The sequence below is a fragment of the Marmota monax genome, unplaced genomic scaffold (assembly GCF_021218885.2).
Source record: "Marmota monax isolate L192 unplaced genomic scaffold, Marmota_monax_Labrador192_F-V1.1 WCK01_AAM20220418_F8-fsc00138, whole genome shotgun sequence".
NCBI lineage: Eukaryota > Metazoa > Chordata > Mammalia > Rodentia > Sciuridae > Marmota > Marmota monax.
The window spans coordinates 4514875-4538022 of NW_026692763.1; the positions used below are offsets into that span (position 1 = coordinate 4514875).

The following is a 23148-nucleotide window of genomic DNA, read 5'->3' on the forward strand; positions in this document are numbered from 1 at the left end:
TTGTTTTTCAAATATTTTATTAAGAATAAGGCATATGACAGTCACCCCTTAAAGCACAGGGCTCTATTTCTGTGGGTGAGTGAATACACTCTGAAAAGCATTGGGTTAAAAAGCGCAGCCAATAGAAAATTTGGAGCAGGATCCCTCTGCCCTGCATGTCCTCCTTTCAAGGCTGACATATCAGTGAGAGGGCATTTAGGGGTCCCCCGGGCTCTGCAAGTGAGGAGATACTGCTCCACACCCTCTGGCCTCCTTCTCCACTAGGTAGGGCTCTGTGCTGCCCTGAACTGGTCCCACAAAGTGCAGGTCATGGTGGAAGGGTTACAGGGTCATGGGTACAGAGCCTCATACAACATTGCCCACTGTGCCCTGGCTAGCTTCCTGAACACTAGGGGGCTTCCATCTACCTGCAGCTCTCCCTTCTGGGACTTTCTATACTTGGAATGTGGTGGGATCCCTGCCTAGGGACTCTGAGTGTCCGTGTCAACACTCCCCTCCTTCCACCAGTGGGGTGCATGTAATAAAGAGAGACAAAAAACATTCCTTTCCCTTCTCAGTCACCCAAATATTCCAAGAGCTAGGCCTGGTAGGTCCCTCAAACCAGGACCAGGAAGGGGAGGAAGTGAAAGCTGAGGGCAGGGCCCCAATCAGGCCCTGAGGCTGCAGGTAGGTAGAAGGAAGTCTCTATTCCTTTATTTCCAGATGAGAGTATGGGAAGGGGTATTTCTGTTAAAACTGGAATCCTGTGTCTGCTTAGGCCTCCTGCTACTCTTTCTCGCTAAGGGTTGCCTTATTTTCTTTCCCAGCCACCCCCAAACACGTCAGCTGCAGGTCAGCCACCCCAGCACTCTCTTTCATCTGGGGACTCTCCAAGCACTACCCAAACAATTAAGTATCATTATCTGGTTGCTGGAGGAGGAACAGGGTTTGGACAGTGCTGATAGGGTCTCTTGGGGAGAGGCAGGCAGGCCACTGAGGATTCCTGGGGCTGGGTATGGTGGGTGCCCTAGCCAGACACTCCAGGTACTGAGGAAGAAAAAGGAAGAGAGCTATTGCTACAGAGCTTTGAGGGAGGCTAGGTGGCACAGCTATGGCTTTTAGTGGATGGGTGGGCAGTGGATAAAGGACTTTGCCATCTCTGCAGAAGAATCAACATAACAAAGTCACCCTGTTCACCCCAAAGGTGTGGTTGTGGGAGATGAAGGTCAATGTGGGTTCCTCTGGAAGAGAACTTTCCTCTTCCCATAATCCTCCAGGCCCCCTCCCCCACAGGTTCTGCTAGGGAGGGCAGCAGAATGGGGCACAGTGAGTCATACACTCTTGAGGAGAGGCAGTGCCTGGGCACAGCCACAGGGGCTAGAGGTAAGGCAATGAGAGAGAAAGGTTCCCAGACTGCCACCTCTGCTGCCTTACTCCCAGGAGCTGGACAGCCCAGACTAGGCCTGGTTATTGCTTGGTGGATTCATCAATCCTGGATAGGGTCAGCTGGGAGGGGGCAGCATGTTTGACCAGGCCTGAAGTGTACTCACTGGGTTCTGCTTCTTACCAAATTCTCCCTCCCTCTAACAGGACAAAAGAGGATATGACTGGGGATTCCCTACTTCTCCCTGGGGGCCTTAATGGGAGAAGAGTTTTTCACCTATAGAGATTGATTCTGCTCTCCTCCCAACCCCTGGGTGACATGCAGAAAGTGTGTCTTCAAGCCAGGGTCAGAACCTGCCAAGGACCAGTGTCTGAGTGAGGGAAAGGCGTCCTCCCTTGGCAGCCCCTGGAAGAACTCACAGGCACTTAGGACTCGATGTAGGACCAACCCAAGAGGGATGGTGTTTGGGGGTTTGTGTTTCTAGGCTGGGCTGGGCTGGGGGCAATGAGCTGGACTGAAACTGTATTTCCTTTGGTAGTGGGGGTTGGGTAGCTGGGAGAGTGGGAGAGGGGAGGAATCCTGCTTTCCATTTACCATTTCCCCACCAAGACAGAGGGTCATAGGGCATCCCACCACTCTCAGATAGGCTTACAGGCATCCCTGGAGGGGGACATTCCCCCTTGTAAACCCAAACTTCTATCAATAGCTTCTATTTCCAAGAAGCCAGGTCCTCTTTCCTGCCTTTGGGTGCAGCCAGCTGCTTAGAAGCTGGGCAAGATTAGCACCAATAACAGGACTAGGGAAACTCCAAGAACAGGCTCCTGAGCGGCAGTCTTTGCCCTGTCCCAGGGCGCTTCCCCAGCACAGCTCCAATCCCTACATACCTGCCTGGCAGACCCGAGAAGAACTGAGCTGGAATAGCTCCAGCCCCGTTCCTGCCACCATTCCATAACTCTTCTAAGGTTCTATGGCATGCTGCTCTCCGGAAGTTCAACTTCCATCAGGCAGCACTTTCCCCACCAGGGTTTCTGGGAGGATGCAAATTCTAAAGTGTTCGGTGCTCTCACCTGCAAGGACGTATCAATGGGGGAGGGGTAACGGGAGGTTTCCGAGTGAAGAGGCCGGTTCTTAGCCCGGGCCTCTCCTCGGGAGCAAGGTTTCGCAGGGCTGGGGGAGGCAGGGCAGGGAAGCTGGAAGGTCTAGGGGTGCCAAGTGCACTCTGCATTTCCTTCTGTAGGCCAACCCAGCCTTTCCACTCCCCACAAAGATTGTCAGCTTTCCCGGGCGTGTCCCCCGCCCTTCCCCTTCCAGTGGCAGGGTGGGGACCAGATCTGGATTGGTACGAGTCCTTCTCCACAAAAAAAGGTGCAATCGCTCAGCCCCGCAGAGGAACTCCCTCGCGAGAGGGGAGAGCTCGAAGCTTCAGAAACGCTGGGAAATACAAAAGGCGGGGCGGTTTGAGGGGGTGGGGAAGCTGGGGCCGCCTTCCCCTGCTCCCTGGAGCCGGGGCGACTGCCCTTGGCCCTCGGGACCTGCCAGCGGGACTGGGCTGCGTCCCTAGCCGGGCCGTGAGGGCCTTTCCCCCGCCAGCCCCAAGCCTACTCCGGGGCCCCGGGCGCGCTGGATGCGGCGGGCGGGCTCTGGCAAGGCCTGGGTTGCTGGCCACCTTGGTCTGGAGGCTCCTGTGGCTCCTGTGGCGGCGGCTGGCGTGGGCCGCGGGCGCCGGGCCGCGGGGGCCTCCGGGCGTAGAGGAAGAGCGCGGGGTCTGGCATGGGGTCGACGTCGTCCAGGGGTCCAGCCGCGCGGTCCCAGGAGGCCCAGTCCCGGCTGGGGCCCTTGGTGGCGGCCTCGGGCGGGCGGCGGGCCCTTTGAGCGCGCCGGCGGGGCCGGGATTCCGCAGCAGCGCCGGGGCCCGGGCGCGGGGCCTGTAGTCTCTGGCGCGCGGCGTGCAGCTGGCAGGAAAGGTAGGCGGCCGCTTCAGTGTGCTTCTGCAGCTCGGTGCCCAGCACCGTGGCGCGGTGGCTGCGGCGACGCAGCTCCTCCAGGAAGCGGCGCTCCTCCGCGCGCAGGCTGCACCGCAGCGCCGACACCAGAACCTCGCGCTGCGCCACCTCCCGCCGCAGCTCTGCGTTGGCGGCGGTCCGTGCCGCCAGCTGCGACTCCAGCGCGCGGCACTTGCTCTCCAGCTCCCGGGACGCCTCCTCTGGGAAGAAGAGATAGAAGAGAGCGGTGACGGTGCCCGCCCGGCGTGGGGGCAGAACCCCCACAGCTCAGCGGCCAGTGTAACAAAGCTTTAGTCCGCCCCACCTACGCGGCCTGTGGTGCGCTCTTTCCCGCCCCACGAATCAGCCTCAGTGGCCTGCCTTTTTCTTTCTCAGGATCCTTGCACATATCCTGGCCTTTCCTGTAATTTTTCCCGGATTCTTTGTGTGTGTGTGTGTGTGTGTGTGTGTGTGCGCTGGGGATTGAACCATCTAAACTATATCCCTAGCCCTTCCCGGGTTCATTTTAAATGTGAAACTCTTCCTGACCAATTAGTCCTTCCAAAAGTAATTTGTTGAGCTGTCTATATGCACTGTATTAGGCATTGAGGATATGGTGGATAATAAAATGGGTCTCAAGAAACTTACAGTGCAGTGGAAGAGGTATAGTAAATAATAAATGAGGTCACACTGTGACATGCTCCAAAAAGAAGCAAATCAATCAATGCTCCCCAGAAGGATGTGACCTAATCAGAGGTGGCTTCCTGGCAGAAGACGCTTGGCTTAGAATCTGAATGATGAATACCTCTTCCCCTGGAGAAGTGTGCTCCAGAAGAGGGAACATCTTGTTCAAAAGCCCCATGGAAGAAAGACATGGCAAGAGCATGGGGCTGGAAGAGTTGGGAGTGTTCACAGGAAGGGAGAAATCGGTGTCCTTGTTTCCTTTGTAGAGATTTATCATGTTTTTTTTTTTTTTTTTTTTAAGCCAGGCACCTATAATTTCAGCTTCTGAAGAGGCTAAAGGAGAATCACAAGTTCCAGAATAGCTTGGGCAATTTGGCAAGACCCTGTCTCAATAAAACAAACAAACAAACAAATAAATAAATACCTCTGGGGATGTAGCTCAGTAGAGTACCCCTGGGTTCAATCCTCAGGTTTTGTTTACTTGGGTATTGTTTGCTTTTGCCCCTGCAGCAGGTTTCAGCCCTGGACATAACATTGGAACACTCAGAGAGCTTTTAAAAAAATACCACTTTCTTGGGCTGGAGTTGTGGCTCAGTGGCAGAGCAGTTGCCTCAAACATGTGAGGCACTGAGTTCGATCCTCAGCACCACACAAAAATATAAATAAACAACAACAACAACAACAAAAAAATACCACTTCCTGAGCTGGAGTTCTAGCTCAGTGGTAGAATGCTTGTCTAGCATGTGTGAAGCACAGGGTTAGATTCTCAGTACCGCATATAAATAAAGACCCTTTGACAACTAAAAAAAAAAAAAACAAAAAAAAAACAAAAAACCACTTCCTGGGCCCTACCAAGGCCTATTTGAATCACAATCTCTTGGATTGGACCTGGAAGTGATAGTGCTTTGGTCTTCACAGGTGAATCTCATGAACAGCTAGAATTGAAGACCCCAGCCTCCTGGATCATGAACTCCATCCTGGAAGACTGTATCCTGGGACTTGGCACATGTGAGTCAATGTTGAGATCTAGGCAGCAGAAAGAGGAAAGGGAACAGTGGGCTGGGTATGGTGGTGCTGGCCTATAATTTCAGCTACTCCCAGGAGGGAGGCAAAGCTGGAGGATTGCAAGTTGGAGGAGAGCCTCAGCAACTTAGGGAGACCCTGTTTCAAAAATAAACAGTAAGAAGGAAAAAGGTAAGGATGAGGATGGAGCCCAATGTTCTCCTGGGTTCAATCCCTAGAGGAGGATAGGAGGAGGAGGAAGAAGAAAAAGGGAACCCTGGGACATGAAAATCACCAAGTTATAGGACAAAGAAAGAGTTCTCAAGCTCATTGAGAGAGAAGAAAAAAACAAAAGACCTCAGGACATTGGTACAGTGACTTGAGCTCGTGACCCCAAAAATCTTTTCAAAGGAAGGACAGTAAGGGTGAAAGCTGCTTGTCACTGATCTGTCCATCTGTTTTTTTTTTTTTTTTTTGTATGTGTGTGTGGGGGGTGTCTAAGGACCTAAGTACCAAGGGTTGCCCAGGGCTGCCATCTAAGGAAGTGAGCAGAATGAGAAGAAATGTTTAGGGGATTCCAGCTAATCTTTATATTTACAAAGCAATTTGCAGGACTCCTAGCATTTTAGCTTAAACTTCCAGCTGTCCTTGTCTTCAATTCTTGGTCATGTAGTTCTTAATCTATAAGCAACTCAGCAATATGGCAGTTTGTCCTTAAGAACTGTTCTGGCCAAGAATAACTAGTTTGGGGTTTATTTTTAGCTAAGTTCTTAGAATCCCTCCAAGCCAGGTAACATGTCTTGCACTTCACAGACAAAGGATAACACCCAGTCCTAGTTCTTAGAGATCCTATAATCTGATGATTAAAGTCCTATAATCTGGTGATTAAGATTAAGGCAATCTTCCTCCTGACACATTTAATTTTTTTTAATATTTATTTTTTAGTTGTAGTTGGACACAACACCTTTATTTCACTTATTTATTTATTTATTTTTATGTGGTGCTGAGGATTGAACCCAGGGTCTCGCACTTGTGAGGCGAGTCCTCTCCTGCTGAGCTACAACCCCAGCCCCACATTTAATTTTTTAAAAATTATAGTTAAAGCAAAATAAAAATTACCATCTCAACCATTTCTTTTTTTTTTTTTTTGCACCAGGGATTGAAGCCACGGGTGCTTAACTACTGAGTCACATCCCTGGCCCTTTTTTTGTATTTTATTTAGAGACTGGGTCTCACTGAGTTGCTTAGGGCCTCCCTAAATTGCTGAGGCTGGCTTTGAACTCAAGATCCTCCTGCCTCAGCCTCCCAAACTGCTGGGATTACAGGTGTGCACCACTGTGTCCATCCCCATCTTAACTATTCTTAAGTGTACAGTTCAGTAGTGTCACATATATTCACATTGTGCAACAGATCTCTAGAACTTTCTTTTAATTATTTATTTGTTTATTTTAATGCTATGCTAAGGATCGAACCCAGTGCCTCACACATGCTAGGCAAGTGCTCTATCACTGAGCTCCAGCCCCAGCTCCAGCCCCTTTTTTTCTTTTTTTAATGACAGGATCTCCTTATGTTGCCCAGGTTGGCCTTGAACTGGTGGGCTCAAGTGATCCTCTTGCCTCAGTCTCCTGAGTAGTTTGGACTACACAGAGAAATACCTGGCTACCATAGATTATCTAGAATTTTTTTTTCTTCTTTGGTACTGGGGCACTTTACCACTAAGCCATATCCCCAGCCTTTTTTTATATTTTATTTAGAGACAGGGTCTCGTTAAATTGCTCCGGGCCTCACTAAATTGCTCTGAACTCACAATCCTCCTGCCTCAGCCTCCTGAGCATCTGGAAGTACAGGCATGTGTCACTGTGCTTGGCTTCAGTCCTTTTTTTTTTAAATATTTATTTATTTATTTTTAATTTTTGGTGGACACAACATCTTTGTTTGTATGTGGTGCTGAGGATCGAACCTGGGCCGCACCCATGCCAGGCGAGCGCGCTATCGCTGGAGCCACATCCCCAGCCCCTCCAATCCTTTTTATTTTTTATTTTGAGACAGGGTCTCACTATGTTGCCTAGGTTGGCCTCCAACTTTTGGTCCTCTTGCCTTAGCCTCCTGAGATTACAGGTGTATGCCTCTGTATCTGGCTCTTCTGCCCTCTCTTTACCCCTCACACTTGGGATTAATCACAGGGGCATCCTACCACTGAGCTACATCCCCAGCCCTTTTTACTTTAATTTTTAAAAATTAATTAATTAATTAAATTAATTTTTGTGGTACTAGGGATTGACTCCAGGAATGCTTTACCACGGAGCTACATTCCTATTTCTTTTACTTATTTATTTTGAGACAGGATCTCACTAAGTTGCCCAGGCTGGCCTCACATTTGGGATATTCCTGCCTCAGGAGAGGATCCCAAATTTGAGGCCAAGCCTGGGCAATTTAGTGTCTGGGATTACAGGTGTGTAACACTGTGCTCAGTTTTCTCTGGAGCTTTTTCATCTTTCAAAGCTGGAACTCTTGTGCTCATTGAACACTATCTCCCCACCCAACTCCCATATTATAAGTAAAATAATGCTTTGGGGAAAAAAAATGTCCTGATGCAATTGCTACAGTAGCACTAAGTTATGCTTTTGTGAAGTGGAAGATTTGCTAATGTGTGTGTGGGTGCATCTCTTTTGTTTTCATCTAGACTAAGTGCTCGAAGCCAAGGACTCCATACTACCATTGTGTTACATTTTGACACTCAGCATCTGGTGGGGTGTGGACATTAACTGTAGATCACTTATACAGGATGGGAAGAACTGGGGAGCTGGGTCCCAGAAACGTGGAATTAAAACCACAGAGCCATCTCCTTTCTGCTTTCTTTTTCTTACTTTGGACAGAGACATGGATATAGGGTGCTTCATATGGTATTGCAGGTTTTTTACTGTACAAGGTCACTCTCTGAATGGGCAGGCAGGGCTGACATGCTCTCTTGGTGAGGATGTCACCAATATGAGGAGGTTGCTGTCCCTATGTTCAGGCTGGGATGGAGAGACATAGGTCCTACCAAGGGTTGGAGGGAACTTGACCTGTTGGGTCCCATGACCCTTCCCCACCAGTGGTTCTTCTCTTACCTTGCTGGTGAGATTGGGCTTCTCTCATTTCCAGGTCATGGGTCAGTTCTGGGGGAAATAAAAAAGGAAAATCAGATTTGTGTGTATGTAGGGATGTGGGAGGAGGTATAGATATCATGGAATCATAGTTCAGTAAAGTGGCAATAAGGATGCCTAGAACCATCTAAACCATCCCCTACACCTATTTTGCTGCAGCTCAGCAAGGGGAAGAAACATGCCCAGGGCACAGTCTGAGCTTGGCAGGCTCAACTCCAGTTCAGGCTTTGTGCCTTGGTTGGGGAATTAGTTCAACCTTTGTGGGACAGAGGAGCCTGGCTTGTTTGGGGACTTGGGAAGTATCTGCCCCTGCCTAGGGCTGATATGCCAACTGAATAGCTGTTCTGGAGGATTCTTACTGTTCAGGGCTTTGACTCATTAGTGTTTCTCTGACGGTATCCAGAGCCTCTTAGGGGCACTGGAAAGGGGCAGTAGCTATTTATCAATCTGGACCATGTGTTTTACTATTTCCACAGCCAGTACTGTTGTGCCTTTGTTATTGTCTGAAGATCAGCTCAGCTCCTTCCCGTGGCCCCATTCTGCCATAATCCACAGGGAGGGGCCAGGGGCTTCAAGGAGGACAGCGCCACCTAGTGATGGAGCTGCATGGAGTTTGACTTAGCGTTGAGCAGGTGGGACCCAGTAGGGTGCTGCATGGGAAAAGCTGCCCAAGGGCACTGGTGCTGGAACAGTTTCCTCTTGTGCACTGGTGGCCCTACTTTCACCCTTTCCCTCTTTTCTTGTCCTTCCAGTTCCTGTTTTTTTCTTTCTTTCTTCCTTTCATTGTTTTCTTTTACTTTTTTTTTTTTTTTTGCTGGGCTGGGATGAACCCAGGGTCTCGGGCATGTTAGGCAAACACACTACCACTAAGCTACATCCTAATCCTAAGTCCCCATTCTTTAGTGCCCAAAGTGGCACATTTCTCAGCCCAACTGAGCTTGATATCATTTATCAGCCCCATCTCTTTCTTCTATCACCATCAGAATGCAAGAACTGGGAAGAGGGGCTGTGGGGGTAGCTCAGTGGTGGAACACATGCTTAGCATGTCCAAGGTCCTGAGTTGGATCCTGGGCATCAGTGAAGAGAACTAGTCAGAAGGGAGCCAGAAGCCACAGAGGCCTGTGTTGGAGGAGACCCACTCAGGAGCACCTGTGTGTAACTGCAGGGACAAAGTGTAGAGCCCAAAGGAGGAAGGTGTGATCCTGGGGGCAGGGAAAGGTAGCATATCTCTGGGACCACCATCCAGCAGTACCTACAAAGACTGGTCCAGGGCCTCTCTGCCTGCTCTGCCTCATTGCCCTCAGGGGGCTCTTCTAGAGACCAGGGGCTTTGCTGGAGAAGCCTTCTCTGGAGAGACCACTTGTTGCCAGGAGACAGAGCCCAGGGTACCTGGGCCTTTGCTGTGACCGGAGCCTGAACCTCTTCCCTGGGGACCCGGTGAGGACTCTGAGGCCTCTACCCTTGCAGGGTTCTTGGGACCAATTGGCCCCTCCTCAAAGCTTTGCAATGTAGCTCAAGGGACCATGGACTAGGTTAGGAACTTAGCCCAAGAGACCTTGGCTTTGCCACTACCTCCCTATGGGCTGGTTTCTATTCAGCCCCTCACCGTGGGACTGGAGGATGGGGAGAGAGAATCCCAGCTGGGCTCCACTCCTCCATCTGGCAAATGTTCCTTCCCATCTTTTGACCAGAGTCCTCATGGTTCAGATGAGCATGCTGTGAGGTCAGATACACTGTGACTTTGGGCCAGTAATAGCACCATTCTGAGCCTCTGTTTATTCATCTGGAATATGGGGACAAAATAGCACTTCTAAGGGGCTGTGTGCCAGGAGGAAGTGAGAGAAAATAAACAGAGGGCTTGGTCCAGGGCTGAGTTATTGCTGAGTGCACAGGAGGCAATGGGCAGGTCTTGTCCTCTTTCAGACTGCACAGCCAGCCCAGAACACACCCACCACCTTCTCAAGCACCCTTGTCCTGGACCATCTCATCAGCTCTTCCATAAGTTTCCTGGCCTCCTCAGCCAGCCTAGGTTTCCAGAAGCTCTCCTGGGTTCTCTCCTTTCCTATCCCCTTCCTAGCCTCTGCGATGCTCTTCAACACCACCCCATCTTTTCCTTTGTTCTTCCCCTTTCTCATCAGCCCTTCCCCCTGGAGGGAGGGCCTTATTCAGTCATTTCAGCCCCCACGGTGGCTGTTCCAGCCAGTCCAGAGTTATTTTTGTCTTCTTAATCAATAATCAAGAGTCTGTCGATCCATGCCCATTTGAGAAGGGTAGTGAGGGCAAAGGGCTCTCTGTGCCGGCCTGTGATACTTTCTTGGGATCCAGCCTGTGTCAGGAGCCAGGGATCCAAATTCTCGGAATTAGGGCAAAACAAGAAGAAATTCGAAGAAGTGCTGTAAGGTCTTAGGATTACTATTTTCTTCTAATGCTGTTATTGCAATGCCAAAGTTTCATTGGGCAGGGATGAGTTCTCATGGACCATTCCTGCACTTAGGATGGTCTCTGCTGCCATCTGGTCTTTGGGGGGAGATTGCAGGAAGCCTGCTTTGGAGTTTGGCAGCTTGACCTGTATGTGGACCAGGAGAAGAATGTGGTGGTTGAGAGTCAGGACTAACTACTGCTTGTGCCTCAGTGTGAGAAGCCAGGTAGGTCCCTCAAGCTCTCTAGGCCTGTTTCCCCCTGCAATGGGGACCCTCCCATGGACAGAGGCTGCAAGAGAGGTAGAGGAGTGAGTATCTTGGAGGTAGAGAATGTCCAGAAAGCTGCAGAGGCACACAGGACTAGGCTTCCTGGTTCTGCCCTTAACATATTGTATGAGTCTCTCTCTGTACCTCAGTTTACCCATTTCTGCAATAAACAAATTGGATCCTCCCAGCTGAGACATTCTGTAGCCAATGGTTCAAAGCCTGTACTCAGGGAGCCTAAACCTGTGTGAGCATTTGGGCCAAAGGCAAGGCTCTGAGAGGCTCAGGCAGCTGAGGCTGCAGGTTCAAGAGTAGAAGCCAGCCTGGGATTTTGTTCTGTCCTTTGCCTCCCTCCACCATACTCACAAATCCAATCAGGTGCCAAGCCCTTTCCTTCAACCTGCCTTTCACTGGCCTTTCCTTTTCCATCCCTCTTCATTCTCTCTTCTGGACCATCTCATCAGCTCTTCCATAAGTCTCCTGACCTCCCTCTCTCACAATTCATCTTCCATGAAATTGCCAGATTGAGTTTCTTAAGGCAGCATAATGCTGATGGAGCTCAAAAACCTTCAGTGGCTCCCCACTACCTAAGAGAACAGGCCAAATTCCTTAGCTATCCTGGTATTTGTCAAGGTCTTCCACAATCTACCTCCAGCTGGATTTCTCACCAGCCTCCTCTCAGCTCAATTTTGTTTTGTCAAACAGAACTTTTCATGAGCATTTGATTCCTACCTTTTGGTCTTTGCTATGCTGTTGCCTTCATTTGGAAGATTTTTTTTTTTCTTTTCCTTATAATATCTTTTTTTTTTTTTTGTGTGTGTGTGTGTGTGTGTGGTGGTGGGGATCCATCCCAGGGCCTTGTGATTGCACAGCAAGCACTCTACCAACTGAGCTATATCCCCAGCCCTCTTTATAATATCTTACCATGTCTATTTATTAGTCAGCTTTCAAGGAGTTGAAGTGCTTCCTCCTCTACGGGGGCCTTGGTCTCCTCCTTTATCACTTGCTCCAGGTTGACTATGACCTTATCTGTGAACAACCTTCCCACCTTCACATATGCATATATATATATATATTTTTTTTTCAGTTCTGGGGATTGAACACAAGGCCTTGTGCATACTAAACATGTCCTCTACCACTGAGCCATATTCCCAGACTTCTTCTATATCTTTTTTATTTTAAAATTTTTTTAGTTGTTCTTGGACACAATACTTTTATTTAATTTTATATGGTGCTGAGGATCGAATCCAGTGCCTTCTACATTCTAGGCAAGTGCTCTAGCATGAGCCACAACCACAGCCCCCTTCTACATCTTAATATCACCGTTGGTATGTGTCTCCCCAGTTAGACTCATGGTTTCTTCAGGGCTTGAGGTGCTTAGTGAACAATGACTCAAAAAAAGACAGGAATCTGTAGAAACTTGTTTCCATGTTCCCCCATCTACAACCTCATCAGAGCCCTCAACCCCAAAGCTCTTACTCCACCTTCCCAAGTCTCAGTTTCCTCATCCAGAAAAGGAAGTGACAGGATTAATGTGAGACTCACAGGGGCTCATGGTGGCCACCCAATCAAAGACAAAAGTAATGATGATAACACTGACCCTTCCTCACCCAGCCAGCCAGCCAGCCGGCCCTCCTGGCCTCACCTGAGCAGCGTTTCTGCAGCCTCAGAATTTCCAGGTGCAGGTCTCGAAGTAGTGCCATCTGCTCCTTTTTCAGGAAGCTGATGTGTCGCTGCACGCTCTGAATCTGATGCTCCAGGGACATGGTATCCATGGTAACCCAGGCGAAGGCCCCACCTGGGGAGGACCACAAAGTGAACACACATCTTTTGAGCCCATCTGTCCTGCCACACTGTCAGATCCCTCGTGGTCGCCTCTACTCTGGAGTCTTCTTGTCACTGGGTAGACAGTTCTGCTACCGCTGTCATTTCTCCTCTATTGAGTCACTCAAGCTTCATGAACAGTGGGTGAGTTGTCAAGGAAGTAAAATTATTCCCATTTAAGAGATGAAGAAGCCGAGCACGGTGGTGCTCACCTGGAATCCCAGCAATTTGAGAGGCTGAGACAGGAGGATTGTGAATTCAAACTCAGGCTCAGCAACTTAGCGAGGCCCTAAGCAACTCAGCGAAACCCTCTCTCTAATAAAAAATAAAAAAGGGCTTGGGCTGGGGCTCAGTGGTTAAGTGCCCTTGAGTTCAATCCGTAGTAACAACAACAACAAAAAAATGCATTAAGAGATGAAGAATCGGGCTGGGATTGTGGTTCAGGGGTGAGTGCTTGCCTTGACTGGGTTCTATCCTCAGCAATGCATAAAAATAAATAAATAAAAATAAAGGTATTATGTCCATCTACAACTAAAAAAAAAAAAAGGAGATGAAGAACCAGAGGCTCAGGAGGAGCTTGCTTTATTTTTGTTCCTGTGTAACTTTGGATTCTTATGCTCAGAGAGAAAAACAAATGGAATAGCAAAGAGACTACTTGGGGGGTGGGTCTAGCTGCCTCTTCATAAGCTGTGTGACTTAGGGCCAGTCCTCTTCCTCTTTGGGCTCTCAGTTTTTCCATGGGTAAAATGGGAGAGTGTGGACAGGATGAACCTGGAAGTCTCTTCCAGCTCTGGCATCCCACAAGCATCTCAGCTCCAGGGTGACTTCAGCTCAGCTGGCAGGGCTGCCAGACTGTTTGAGCCACAACCCTGCCAGGTCAGCTCCATTTCTTTCTTTTTTTGGTGGGGTAGGTACTGGAGATTGAACCCAAGGGCAGTTTAACACTGAGCTACCTCTCTGACATTTTTTTATTTTTTAAGACAGGGTCTCACTAAGTTGCTTAGGGCCTTGTTAAATTTCTGAGGCTGGTTCCGAACTTGCCATCCTCCCGCCTCACCCTCTTGAGTTGCTGGGATTAGAGGTGTGAGCCACTGTGCTCAGCTAGTCAGCTCCATTTCCCTGACTTAAGCAGGGCCCTATGCTCCTCCTAGCCACAAAGAGGAAGATCTGATGAATGTTTACTGTGAGCTGAAAGGTCGTGGGGTCCCTTTGTAAAAGAGAACTGAGAGAGGGTGATACAGAGACTCACACAGTAAATCCCATGGCAGAAACTAAGTCATTATAATGGGCCAGGGAGATGTGCAGTAATGTTGGCTGGGTTTTTCAGCCTTCCCTGTGGTTCTGCCCTCTTCCCAATGACTCTCTTTCATGACGATCTGTATCCTGGAAAAGCAAAGGCAGAAGGCAAGAATATGGGGCCCTGGGCACTGGGTTGCAGGATTCAGAGCGCATACCTTCTCTGTCAGAGGGGTTCCTAAGGTTTGAAAAACCTGCCTCCACCTGCCCCAGGAATTCCACAGCTGGTGAGAGAGGGAGATGAGGAAGACAGCTCTGTTTAGCAAATGATCCTTTCCAGGTTGGCTTCTATGTGAGACTTTCATTTGTAGGGTCACCTGAGAACCTCACATGTTAGCTTTCTCTCCCTGGGCTCCCTTTTGGGCTATTCTTCTCACCCCTCCATTCCCAACCAAGTAGGTATTTCATTTTAGCAGTGGGGGGAGGGGCTTTGGCCTGTAGGAATCACTGTACATTTACTGACTATCTATGTTCAAGGAACTTTTTATTTTTCTTTCTCACACTGAGCATTAAAACATTGTATACTCTACCACTGAGCTATACTCCTAGCCCTTTTTATTTTTATTTGAGATAGGGTCTCACTAAGTTGCCAAAGCTAGGCTCAAACTTGGGATCCTCCTGCCTCACTCTCCCAAGTTACTAGGATTATAAAATCACAGGATGTGTCACACACTCAGATATTTTACTTTACTTTTATATTTATTTTTACAGGGCTGGGGAGTCAAACTTAGGGCCTCACACATTTGAGGCAAGTATTTTACCACTGAACTACAGACCTAGCCCATAGAACCTATTTTACACTTGTATTCAGGAAAGGTTTCTTTAAGGAAGTAACTTTTAGGCTGAGACCTTGTGGTAGGCAGAATCCTAAAATGGTCCCTGAATTTCCCAGTCTCTGGTATACACGCCTTCTGTTATTACACCTTCATCTTGAATGTGGGTGGGACTACATATATGATGGATTTCACTCCAATGAGTATGTTATATACAAAAGAGACGGGCTTTTGCAGATGTAACTAAGGTCTTTAAACAACTGACTTTGAGTTAATCAAAAGGGACAATATTGGGGCTGGAGTTGTAGCTCAGTGGTAGAGTGCTTGTTTAGCATGTGTGAGGCACTGGGTTCGATCCTCAGCACCACATATAAATAGATAAAGTAAAGATCCATCAATAGTATATATATAAAATCTACTGATATAAATATATATATATATTTAAAAAAAGGGCCGGGTTCAGTGGCTCACACCTATAATCCCAGTGGTCCAGGAGGCTGAGACAGTATGATTGAGAGTTCAAAGCCAGCCTCAGGAAAAGTGAGGCACTAAGCAACTCAGTGAGACCCTGTCTCTAAATAAAATACAAAAAAAAAAAAAAAGGCTAGAGATGTGGCTCAGTGATCAAGTACCCCTAAGTTCAATCATGGGTACCCCCCTTCCAAAAAAAGGGGGAGAATATTCTGTGTGGGCCTGACCTAATCAGGTGAGCCATTCAAAGGAACTCCGCGTAGAGGAGCCAGCTAAAATGTGCCAGACTCCTGACCCTTAGAAACTGTAAAATAATACATTTATGCTTTTTTTTTCTTTTGTCCTTTCTTTTTTTTTTTTTTTCTTGCAGTGCTGGAGATCAAACCCTGGGCCTCACATATGCTAGCATTCTATCACTGAGCTACATTCCCACTCCTAACTTTACATTGTTTTAAGGCCCTATATTTGTGATCATTTGTTACATAGCAATAAAAACGAACAAAGACTTAAAGAAGGAGAAGAAGTTAGTTAGAAAGTTAGAAGAGTAAAGAGAAGAATACCTGAAACAAGGACCAGCATCTGTGAAGACTTAGAGGTAGAGAAGAACTAAGTGATTATAACAAGAGCTTGCATTTATTGAACGCCTGCTGTTTATCAGGCTTTGTGCTAAATTCTTCTATGGTCTGTTTGAGGAACTAGGACATTGCCACTGCTAATGAGGGCTAAAGTGTAAGGTATTGGGGAAGGTCACAGTAAGTGAGGTTAGTAAGGGGAGGAGCATACAGGGTCTGGTAAATCATAAGATTTTTTTTTTTTTTTATAAATATTTAGTGTGTTGGGGTTGGGGTGTGGCTTAGTGATAGACCACTTGCCTAACATGTATAAGGCCTTGGGTTTGATCCCCAGCACTGTGAAGAAACAATTATTAAGTGACTTTGGAAGTTATTAAAGAATCTTAAGTAGTACATGATAAGATTTTCTTTCTTTTTTTGCGGTGCTGAGAATCCAACCCAGGGCCTTGCTCATGGTAGACAAGTGCTTTACCAAAGAGCTAACTCCCCAGTCCAAGATTTTCATTTTTAAAAAACCACTCTGGCTGTTTGTTGTGAGGAAAGCAGACTAGAGCCAGCGGAATGGATGGAGGGAGCTCAGCTGGGAAAAAGACATGATAAGAGATGATGGTGGTCTTGGCCTAGATGGTGAAGGTAAAGATGGTGTTTTTTGGCTTTCATTTTTTTGGCACTGGGGATTGAACCCAGTGGTGCTTAACCACTGAGCTACATCCCCAATCCTTTTTATTTAGAAACAGGATCTCATTAGTTGCTCAGGCTGACCTTAAACTTGTGATCCTCTTGCCTCCCGAGTTGCTGGGATTACAGGCATGTGCCACTCTGCTGGATCCAGGCGTAATTTGGAGGTAGAATTGGCAGGACTTGGAGATGGACTGAACTGAATTGTGACGATGCAAAAGGGATGTCCAGAATGCCTCCCATTAAAAAAAAAAAAATCTTTTTTTGGTAGTTGTAGAAGGACAGAATGCCTTTATTTCATTTTTTAAAAAATTTTTATGTGGTGCTGAGAGGATTGAACCCATTACCTCATGATGCACCCTGCCACTCAGCTATAGCCCCAGCCCCCAGAATGCCTGTCATTTTTTGATTTGAGCATCTCAAGAACAAATACACAGGGTCCTTCCTATTGAGAAGGACCCTGTGTATTCGTTCTTGTGTATATGGGTCCTTCCCTATTGCCTCATCTTTCACACTTAACCTCTTCTTTATCTATAACAACTCCCTAACTGAACTTGTTCAGTCCCAGGATTGTAAATACTATTTTTATGGTGCTGACCCTTAAAATAATGCTTTCCTGAATGCTACAGTGACTACCTAACATTTCTATTTGGATATTCCTTAGGTCTCTGAAACTTACAAGTCCACATACTGAACTCCTGTGCTCCCACCTACAAATCTGCTCCTGCCCACTCTTTGCCATCATTTAATTTTTTTTTCCATACCAGGGAGTGAACCAAGGGGTGCCCTATCACTGGAGCTACATCTCTAGCCCTTTATGTTTTGAGATGGGGTCTTGCTAAGGTGGCCTAAGTTGGTCTTGCTAAGTTGACCTTAGCAAGATAAGGTCTTGCTAAGCTGAGGTTGGCCTCAAACTTGTAATCCTACTGCCTCGGCTTCCAGAGTCATTGAGATTGCAGGCATGCACCACCATGCCTGGCTCACTGTTTGCTATCTTGATAAATGGCACTGCCATTTGCCTACTTACTCAGCTGCTGGGACCAAACATTTGGGAGTCATCTTTGATCCCTGTCTTTATATCCCATGGCCAATCCATCTGCAAATCATAATGGCTCTGCTTTCAAAAAAGTATCCTCTATCCAATCAGTTCTCATTGTCACCCTAGTCAGTCTCCAACTCATTGCAGTAGCCTCCTATCTAGCCTCCTACCTCCTTACTTCCACCCCCGCCCTGCCAGCCATATTTTCCCTGCAAGAGCAAGAGTTCTTTTAACAAATACAGGTCCTGTCTCTCTGTCCCTGACTCAGAACTCTCCAGTGGCTTCGGATTCCTCTTAGAACCAAACCCAAAGTTCTCATCAGATCCTATACAACCTACTCCAGCTCTCTTGTACCTTATCTTCTGTTCTCCCTGCTGCTGGCTCCACCCCAGCCACTCTGGTCTATTTGCTATTCCTGAATATTCTCCTCAAGGACTTTGTATGTGCTGTCTCCTCTGCCAGGAATGCCCTTCACCAAGATCACCTCATGGCCCATTCCCTTCTTTCTTTCAGAGCTCTGTTCAAATGTCATCTCCTCAGGGCCTTTCTCTGATCACTCAACCTAAAACGAATCTTCTGTCATTCTCCATTCCCTTAATCTGAATTATTTTTCTTCCATGAATTATTCCTGCATGAATATATAGAATTTTTGCATACTTTCTGTTTCCCCTACCAGATTGTCAACAACAGAAGATGAAAGACTTTTGTTTTGCTAGTACCTAGCACAGTATCTGGCAAATGGGAAGTGCTCAGTAAATATTTGCAGAAGACACAAGTGAGTGAATCTGTAGGAATGTTAGACTGATGGCAGGGCAGACTTACAGAGAAGTTAAGATCAAGATGGACACATGTCAAGTCTGACTTGTCCCAAAGTCTTCAAACAAAGAAAAATTTTGTGTCAAATAGGCCATCAAATATACTGGGATATAACTCAGAAGAGTCTGGTGAGCTGTATGTCTGTGCAATTGCATGTCTATGTTGAGATGTGTGTGCCTGTGTGTCTGCACCTGTGCCTGAGTGCCTGTGTGTGTAGTGCCTGCTGGACATCAAACTCAGGGCCTCATGAGTGCTAACACTCTACCACTGAGCTGCACTTCTAGGCCCATGTGTGTGTTTCTCGATTGTCTTGCATCTCTGTGTGTATGTTCTGTGAACACTGCAGGATGAAGCTGTGTGGGCCTGTACTAGGGTGAGGAGAGAAATGTCTGATCCTAGCCACTAGAATGTAAATGATTCTGAAGGGTAAAAGCCTTTCCCAGACAGCTCTGGGGACTGGACCCTAGCCACAGTGAGAGGCTGAGCCAACCAGCTGTTTCAGTGCTTTCCCAGAAGGACTTGAGCTTTTGCTTCCAACTAGGCAGGCTGCTTTTCCCAGGGCAGAAAATTTGGGTCACAAATGATCTTGGCAAATATTCTTTCTTAGATGTTATTGTGTAGTTTGTCTGGGGGAGGGTGGGAGATGGAGGAGGGAAGGGGGAACGAGGGAAAGCACAAATATCTTTATGGAACCAAAGAATCACAAGCACATCATAAGGCCCCAGCCAGGAATATGTTAGGTTTTCACAACACAAATGCAGTCCTACAATGTCTGGGCTTCATAAGTATTTGTGCCCAAGATGTGGTTCAGGCCAGTAGCAGCAGCTGAAGGGTTAGAGTTCCCAGCTCCATCTCCTCCCCACTCCCAGCCCTAGATGCCCAGCCTCACAAGTGAAAGGTAAAGAGGGCCCCTCACCTCTGTCCACTGTCCTGACCATTTCAGGGCCTGCCTTGCTTCTGCTTCCCTCTTTCTGCTACTCCTTGTTCTTTTTGTGTTCACTTTCTAGCTTGATGAAAAATAATGTTCATTATAAAAAAGTGTCACCAAGAATAAAAAAGGACCTATGATAGGGTTCGCAATTTATAGTTAATTCCAAGTACTTCTGAGGCAACTCTAAAGTGACCGAAAGCTGCAAATATTTCCCCTTAGGGAAGCTAATGAAAGAAGCCTTCTCTGCTCAAGCTCTCAACTACAGACAAGGTGCCAAGCTCAGCAACCCTTTGACCCTTGTGCAATGTTGGCTCTGAGGCTCCTCATCCCTGAAAATAACCTGTTTTTCTGCTTGTCTCTGGAGTTCCTGGGTCCCTACTTTCCTTCCTAGCTGTCTGCTTACAACTGAATTGGCAAGGGGGAAACTCTGTTCTCTCTCTTCAGTTTTTACATCTCTTTGTGTTGAAAGAAACAAAAAGCACAGAACCATAGAACCCAGGACCCAGAGGGCCTTCAGAATTATATTAGCCAATGAATTTCAAATTTTTCCCACAGAGCTCCAGAATTCTGCAGAGGGGAGATGCTGTAAAAAGGATTGGGGACAAAATGCAGGGTTGGGGGTTGTGCTTTTTAATCCTCTTTCACATGATGAGCTTATGCATGGAAATTCATTGGAGATAAAGCTTTTGCTAACTAAAAATCTGAAAACCGTCTGTGTGTGTATTTATTGTAATTCATTTTTTTTTTTTTTTTGCAGTGCTGGGGATCCAACCCAGGGCTTCACACATGCTAGGCAGGCAAGTGCTCTATCACTGGATTATATCCCCAGCCTCTGAAAATGACTTTTATAGTTTAATCTTTCCTTAGATGTCTAAATCCCACATCCCATCCTTTACTCCACTCAATGTCTCCCTGGCCGCTTCTGTCCCCATCTCTCTCTCAGGCAGGCTGGCAGAGGAACCAGCACCCAGACTTCTTGTTCTCTACAAGGAACTTTCATTGTATACCATACCTTGCTTCCTGACCAATTCTCTTGCCCCAGTTTCAATTTCATCTTTAGTGCTTCTTTTCTCTTTGGGTTGAAGATATTTATCATGTCAACAAATATCTTTGTACTACTCTGAACACTGAAAGCCTACATTTTGTTAGAGTTCTTTAAGGGTCTAGGCCTTTTTGCTTCAAGTGCTGGGGATTAAACCCAGGAGTACTCTATCACTGAGCTACATTCCCAGCTTTTAACTAATTAATTTAGTTTTTACTTTAAATTTTTTTTTAATTGTAAGACAGGATCTCACTGAGTTGCCAAGGCTGGCCTTGAATTTGAAATCCTCCTGCCTCAGCCTTCTTTTGAACTGCTGGGATTACAGGCATGCATCCCCATATCTGGCTGCCTTTTTTTCCCCTAAGGAGAATGTTAAACCTATTTTTTTTATTTTTTATCATTTTTTTAAATATTTATTTTTTAGTTATAGGTGGATACAATATCTTTATTTATTTATTTATTTTTATGTGATGCTGGGGATCAAACCCAGTGCTTCATGCATGGTAGGTGAGTGCTCTACCTCTGAGCCACAACCCCAGCCCCCTTTTTATCATTCTTATCACCAGGGCAAGTATATTAGCTGGGACAGGAATGGCAATAAATGAGTAAATAAATGAATCAATATGTTCTTCATTTTCTTAGTCATTATTCCTCTTCTCTACCTGACTCAGAGGCCTAGGGCAGGAGGAGAGCAGGAACTCAAGAACTGTTTCTGGGACATGGTATCAATGCCCAGGCAATAATACTAGTATCAAAAATAAGGGTCAGCAACGTTCTTAGCATCTTACATGTATTAACATATCTTGACAACTGTACACTGAAGGTTCTATTAAATCTTATTAAGCATATGCACTTCATAAATGAAGAAACAGGTTCAGAGAGGTAAAGTAGTTTTTTCAATATATACAACTCCAGTGACTGGCACCTAGGAACACTCCCTGTACTCCAGAATTTAGGACCCTCCCAGTACAAAAGTAGCCTACTTTTGCATGCTGATCTCCTTCGTATTCTACCTCTTGCTGCTCTCCTGACAAACTCTCCCACTTATTAAACCCCACCCTATCTTTGCCTCCGGATACCTGATCTCTCTTTCAGGGCCTTGCTTCAATGCTACCTTTGCCAGGAAAGCTTCCCTGATCTCTCATCAAGCTGAAATTACTCTTTCCTGCCTCTGTGTTTCTCAGGCAATTTGTTGGAATCTGGGTGGTAGCTAAGCACCACATTCTGCCATAGATGCTCTACATCCACCCCCATCCCAGGATGTGTGTGTGTGTGTGTGTGTGTGTGTGTGTGTACACCTGTCTTCTGTTCAAAGTCATAAGCTTCCTGCAGGCAGAACTTTGTGGGCATACCTTGCAAAGAAGAAATATACATCTGAATGCTGGTGAAACAGAGATTGAGTTGAGTCTTACTAGGAATCACCAGGCCAAGTAAGTACACGGATTAAAAAACAATTATCCAGCCCCCCCCACCCCCAAGTCCTTGACTCTTCTGGGGACTTGAGTCTGGAGCAAGGATTTGGACTTTGACAAATGTCTGGGGCTCTGCCTGCAAGGTGGAGCCACTTGGCCAGAGGTAGAGCTACATTCCCTAGGGACCTTGTGGTCCTCTCCACTCCAGTACCCATCCTCTTGACCCCTTGACTCCTTCCTTGAAGATCCCAGGACACTCAATCTCAGCAAAGCTTAGAATTCAGTAACACAGGAGTGGGAAAGGGGTGTTTGAGGAAACCGGAGTCTCCCACCCCCTTCGATCTTGATGTTTTGCCCTGATTGTGCCTCGAATGACTCCCAGAGAAGGCTGGGGATGGGGAATGTAGAGACTAAGGAGGACAAGGAAGAGGGGTATCAGAGGGCAGGAAAGGCAGGCAAAAAGAAAGGCTCGTGTGGTGGGAGGCTACAGAAGGTGGTGGGGGGCCCCATCTCAGACCCCTCTGGACTCGTGGCCAGAGTCTGGAGGGCCCAGTTCTGGACGGTAGAGGACAACTTCTGCCAGCAGCCCCGCGGTCTTGTTCGCCTCCCGCGCTGCGGTGCCCAGCCGCGCGCCAGCCCTCTAGGGGAGACTGGTGCTTGGCGATGTCTCTTCCCACCCGGGGCCATCCCGGCCGTCTCCCACCCAGACACCCACCGACCGGCCTCCTCACCTTCGGGACCTGAGGGAGCGACCGGCCGGCGGGCCCCGGGTCCGGGCCGGGCTGGGAGTGGGGGAGACGCTGTCCCCCCCACGCTAGCTGCGCCGGGGGTTCTGCAGCGCCCGCCCCGGCTGCGGCGCCATCAGCTGCTGCGAAGCTGCGGGAGGTTGGGCCGGGGCTCCGGGGGGCTCCGGGGCGCCGAGGCGGGGGGTCTGGGGCGGGCTCGAGGCGTAAACACCCAGCAACGTGACCGGAACTGGCGAACGAGCAGGAGGATGGTGGGGGGGCGGGAGAGATAAGGGGGGAAGGGAGGGACCTGGGACGAGCGGGGAGGGGCCGTGGGCGGGGCGGGGGGAGGGGAGCCTGGCGGCTCGCGATCGGGGGAGGGGGAACCCGGGGAGCCCTAAGAGCTGGGGGAGCCGGGCCTAAGGACCCCGGAGGGCAGCCGAACTCGCGGAGCTGGCTTTGGTTGGCAGCTGGAAGGGGAACCCGGGAAACCCTCCGGCGACTTGGCGAGCGAGGGCGCGGCAACCCATCAGCACCGCGGACAGCGCCCAGGCTCACAGGCCGCGATCCGCTCCGCCCCTCTGCTGCCCTCGGCTAGCAAGTAGAGGCCATGCCGGCCCCAGCCGAGGGAAGGGCTGGGGTGCTGGCGAGCTGACCACGGGTCTAGAAATCTGCCCAGTTTTTTTGGCAGCAGGAGAGCTGCCCAGA

General features: G+C 48.1%; 1 protein-coding gene across 1 annotated transcript; it reads right to left on the reverse strand.

Moving 5' to 3' along the window:
- Ccdc92b (coiled-coil domain containing 92B) lies at positions 1-22565 on the reverse strand. Its single transcript, XM_046447031.2, has 4 exons — positions 22447-22565; positions 12507-12659; positions 8142-8189; positions 1-3566 (listed from the first exon to the last, which is right to left on the reverse strand). Exons 2-4 carry the CDS (start codon positions 12634-12636, stop codon positions 2962-2964), a joined length of 783 nt encoding a protein of 260 aa, XP_046302987.1. The 5' UTR covers positions 12637-12659; positions 22447-22565; the 3' UTR covers positions 1-2961.
- Positions 22566-23148: the final 583 nt, after the last annotated feature.

Bases quoted from the DNA above. Each gene is read 5' to 3' on its own strand.
- Ccdc92b (XM_046447031.2), bottom strand. From the start codon at position 12,636: ATGGATACCATGTCCCTGGAGCATCAGATTCAGAGCGTGCAGCGACAC. The intron at 8,190-12,506 runs GTGAGGCCAGGA...TATTTCCCCCAG, and splicing joins GCTGCAGAAACGCTGCTCAG to AACTGACCCATGACCTGGAA. The intron at 3,567-8,141 runs GTAAGAGAAGAA...TCTTCTTCCCAG, and splicing joins AGCCCAATCTCACCAGCAAG to AGGAGGCGTCCCGGGAGCTG.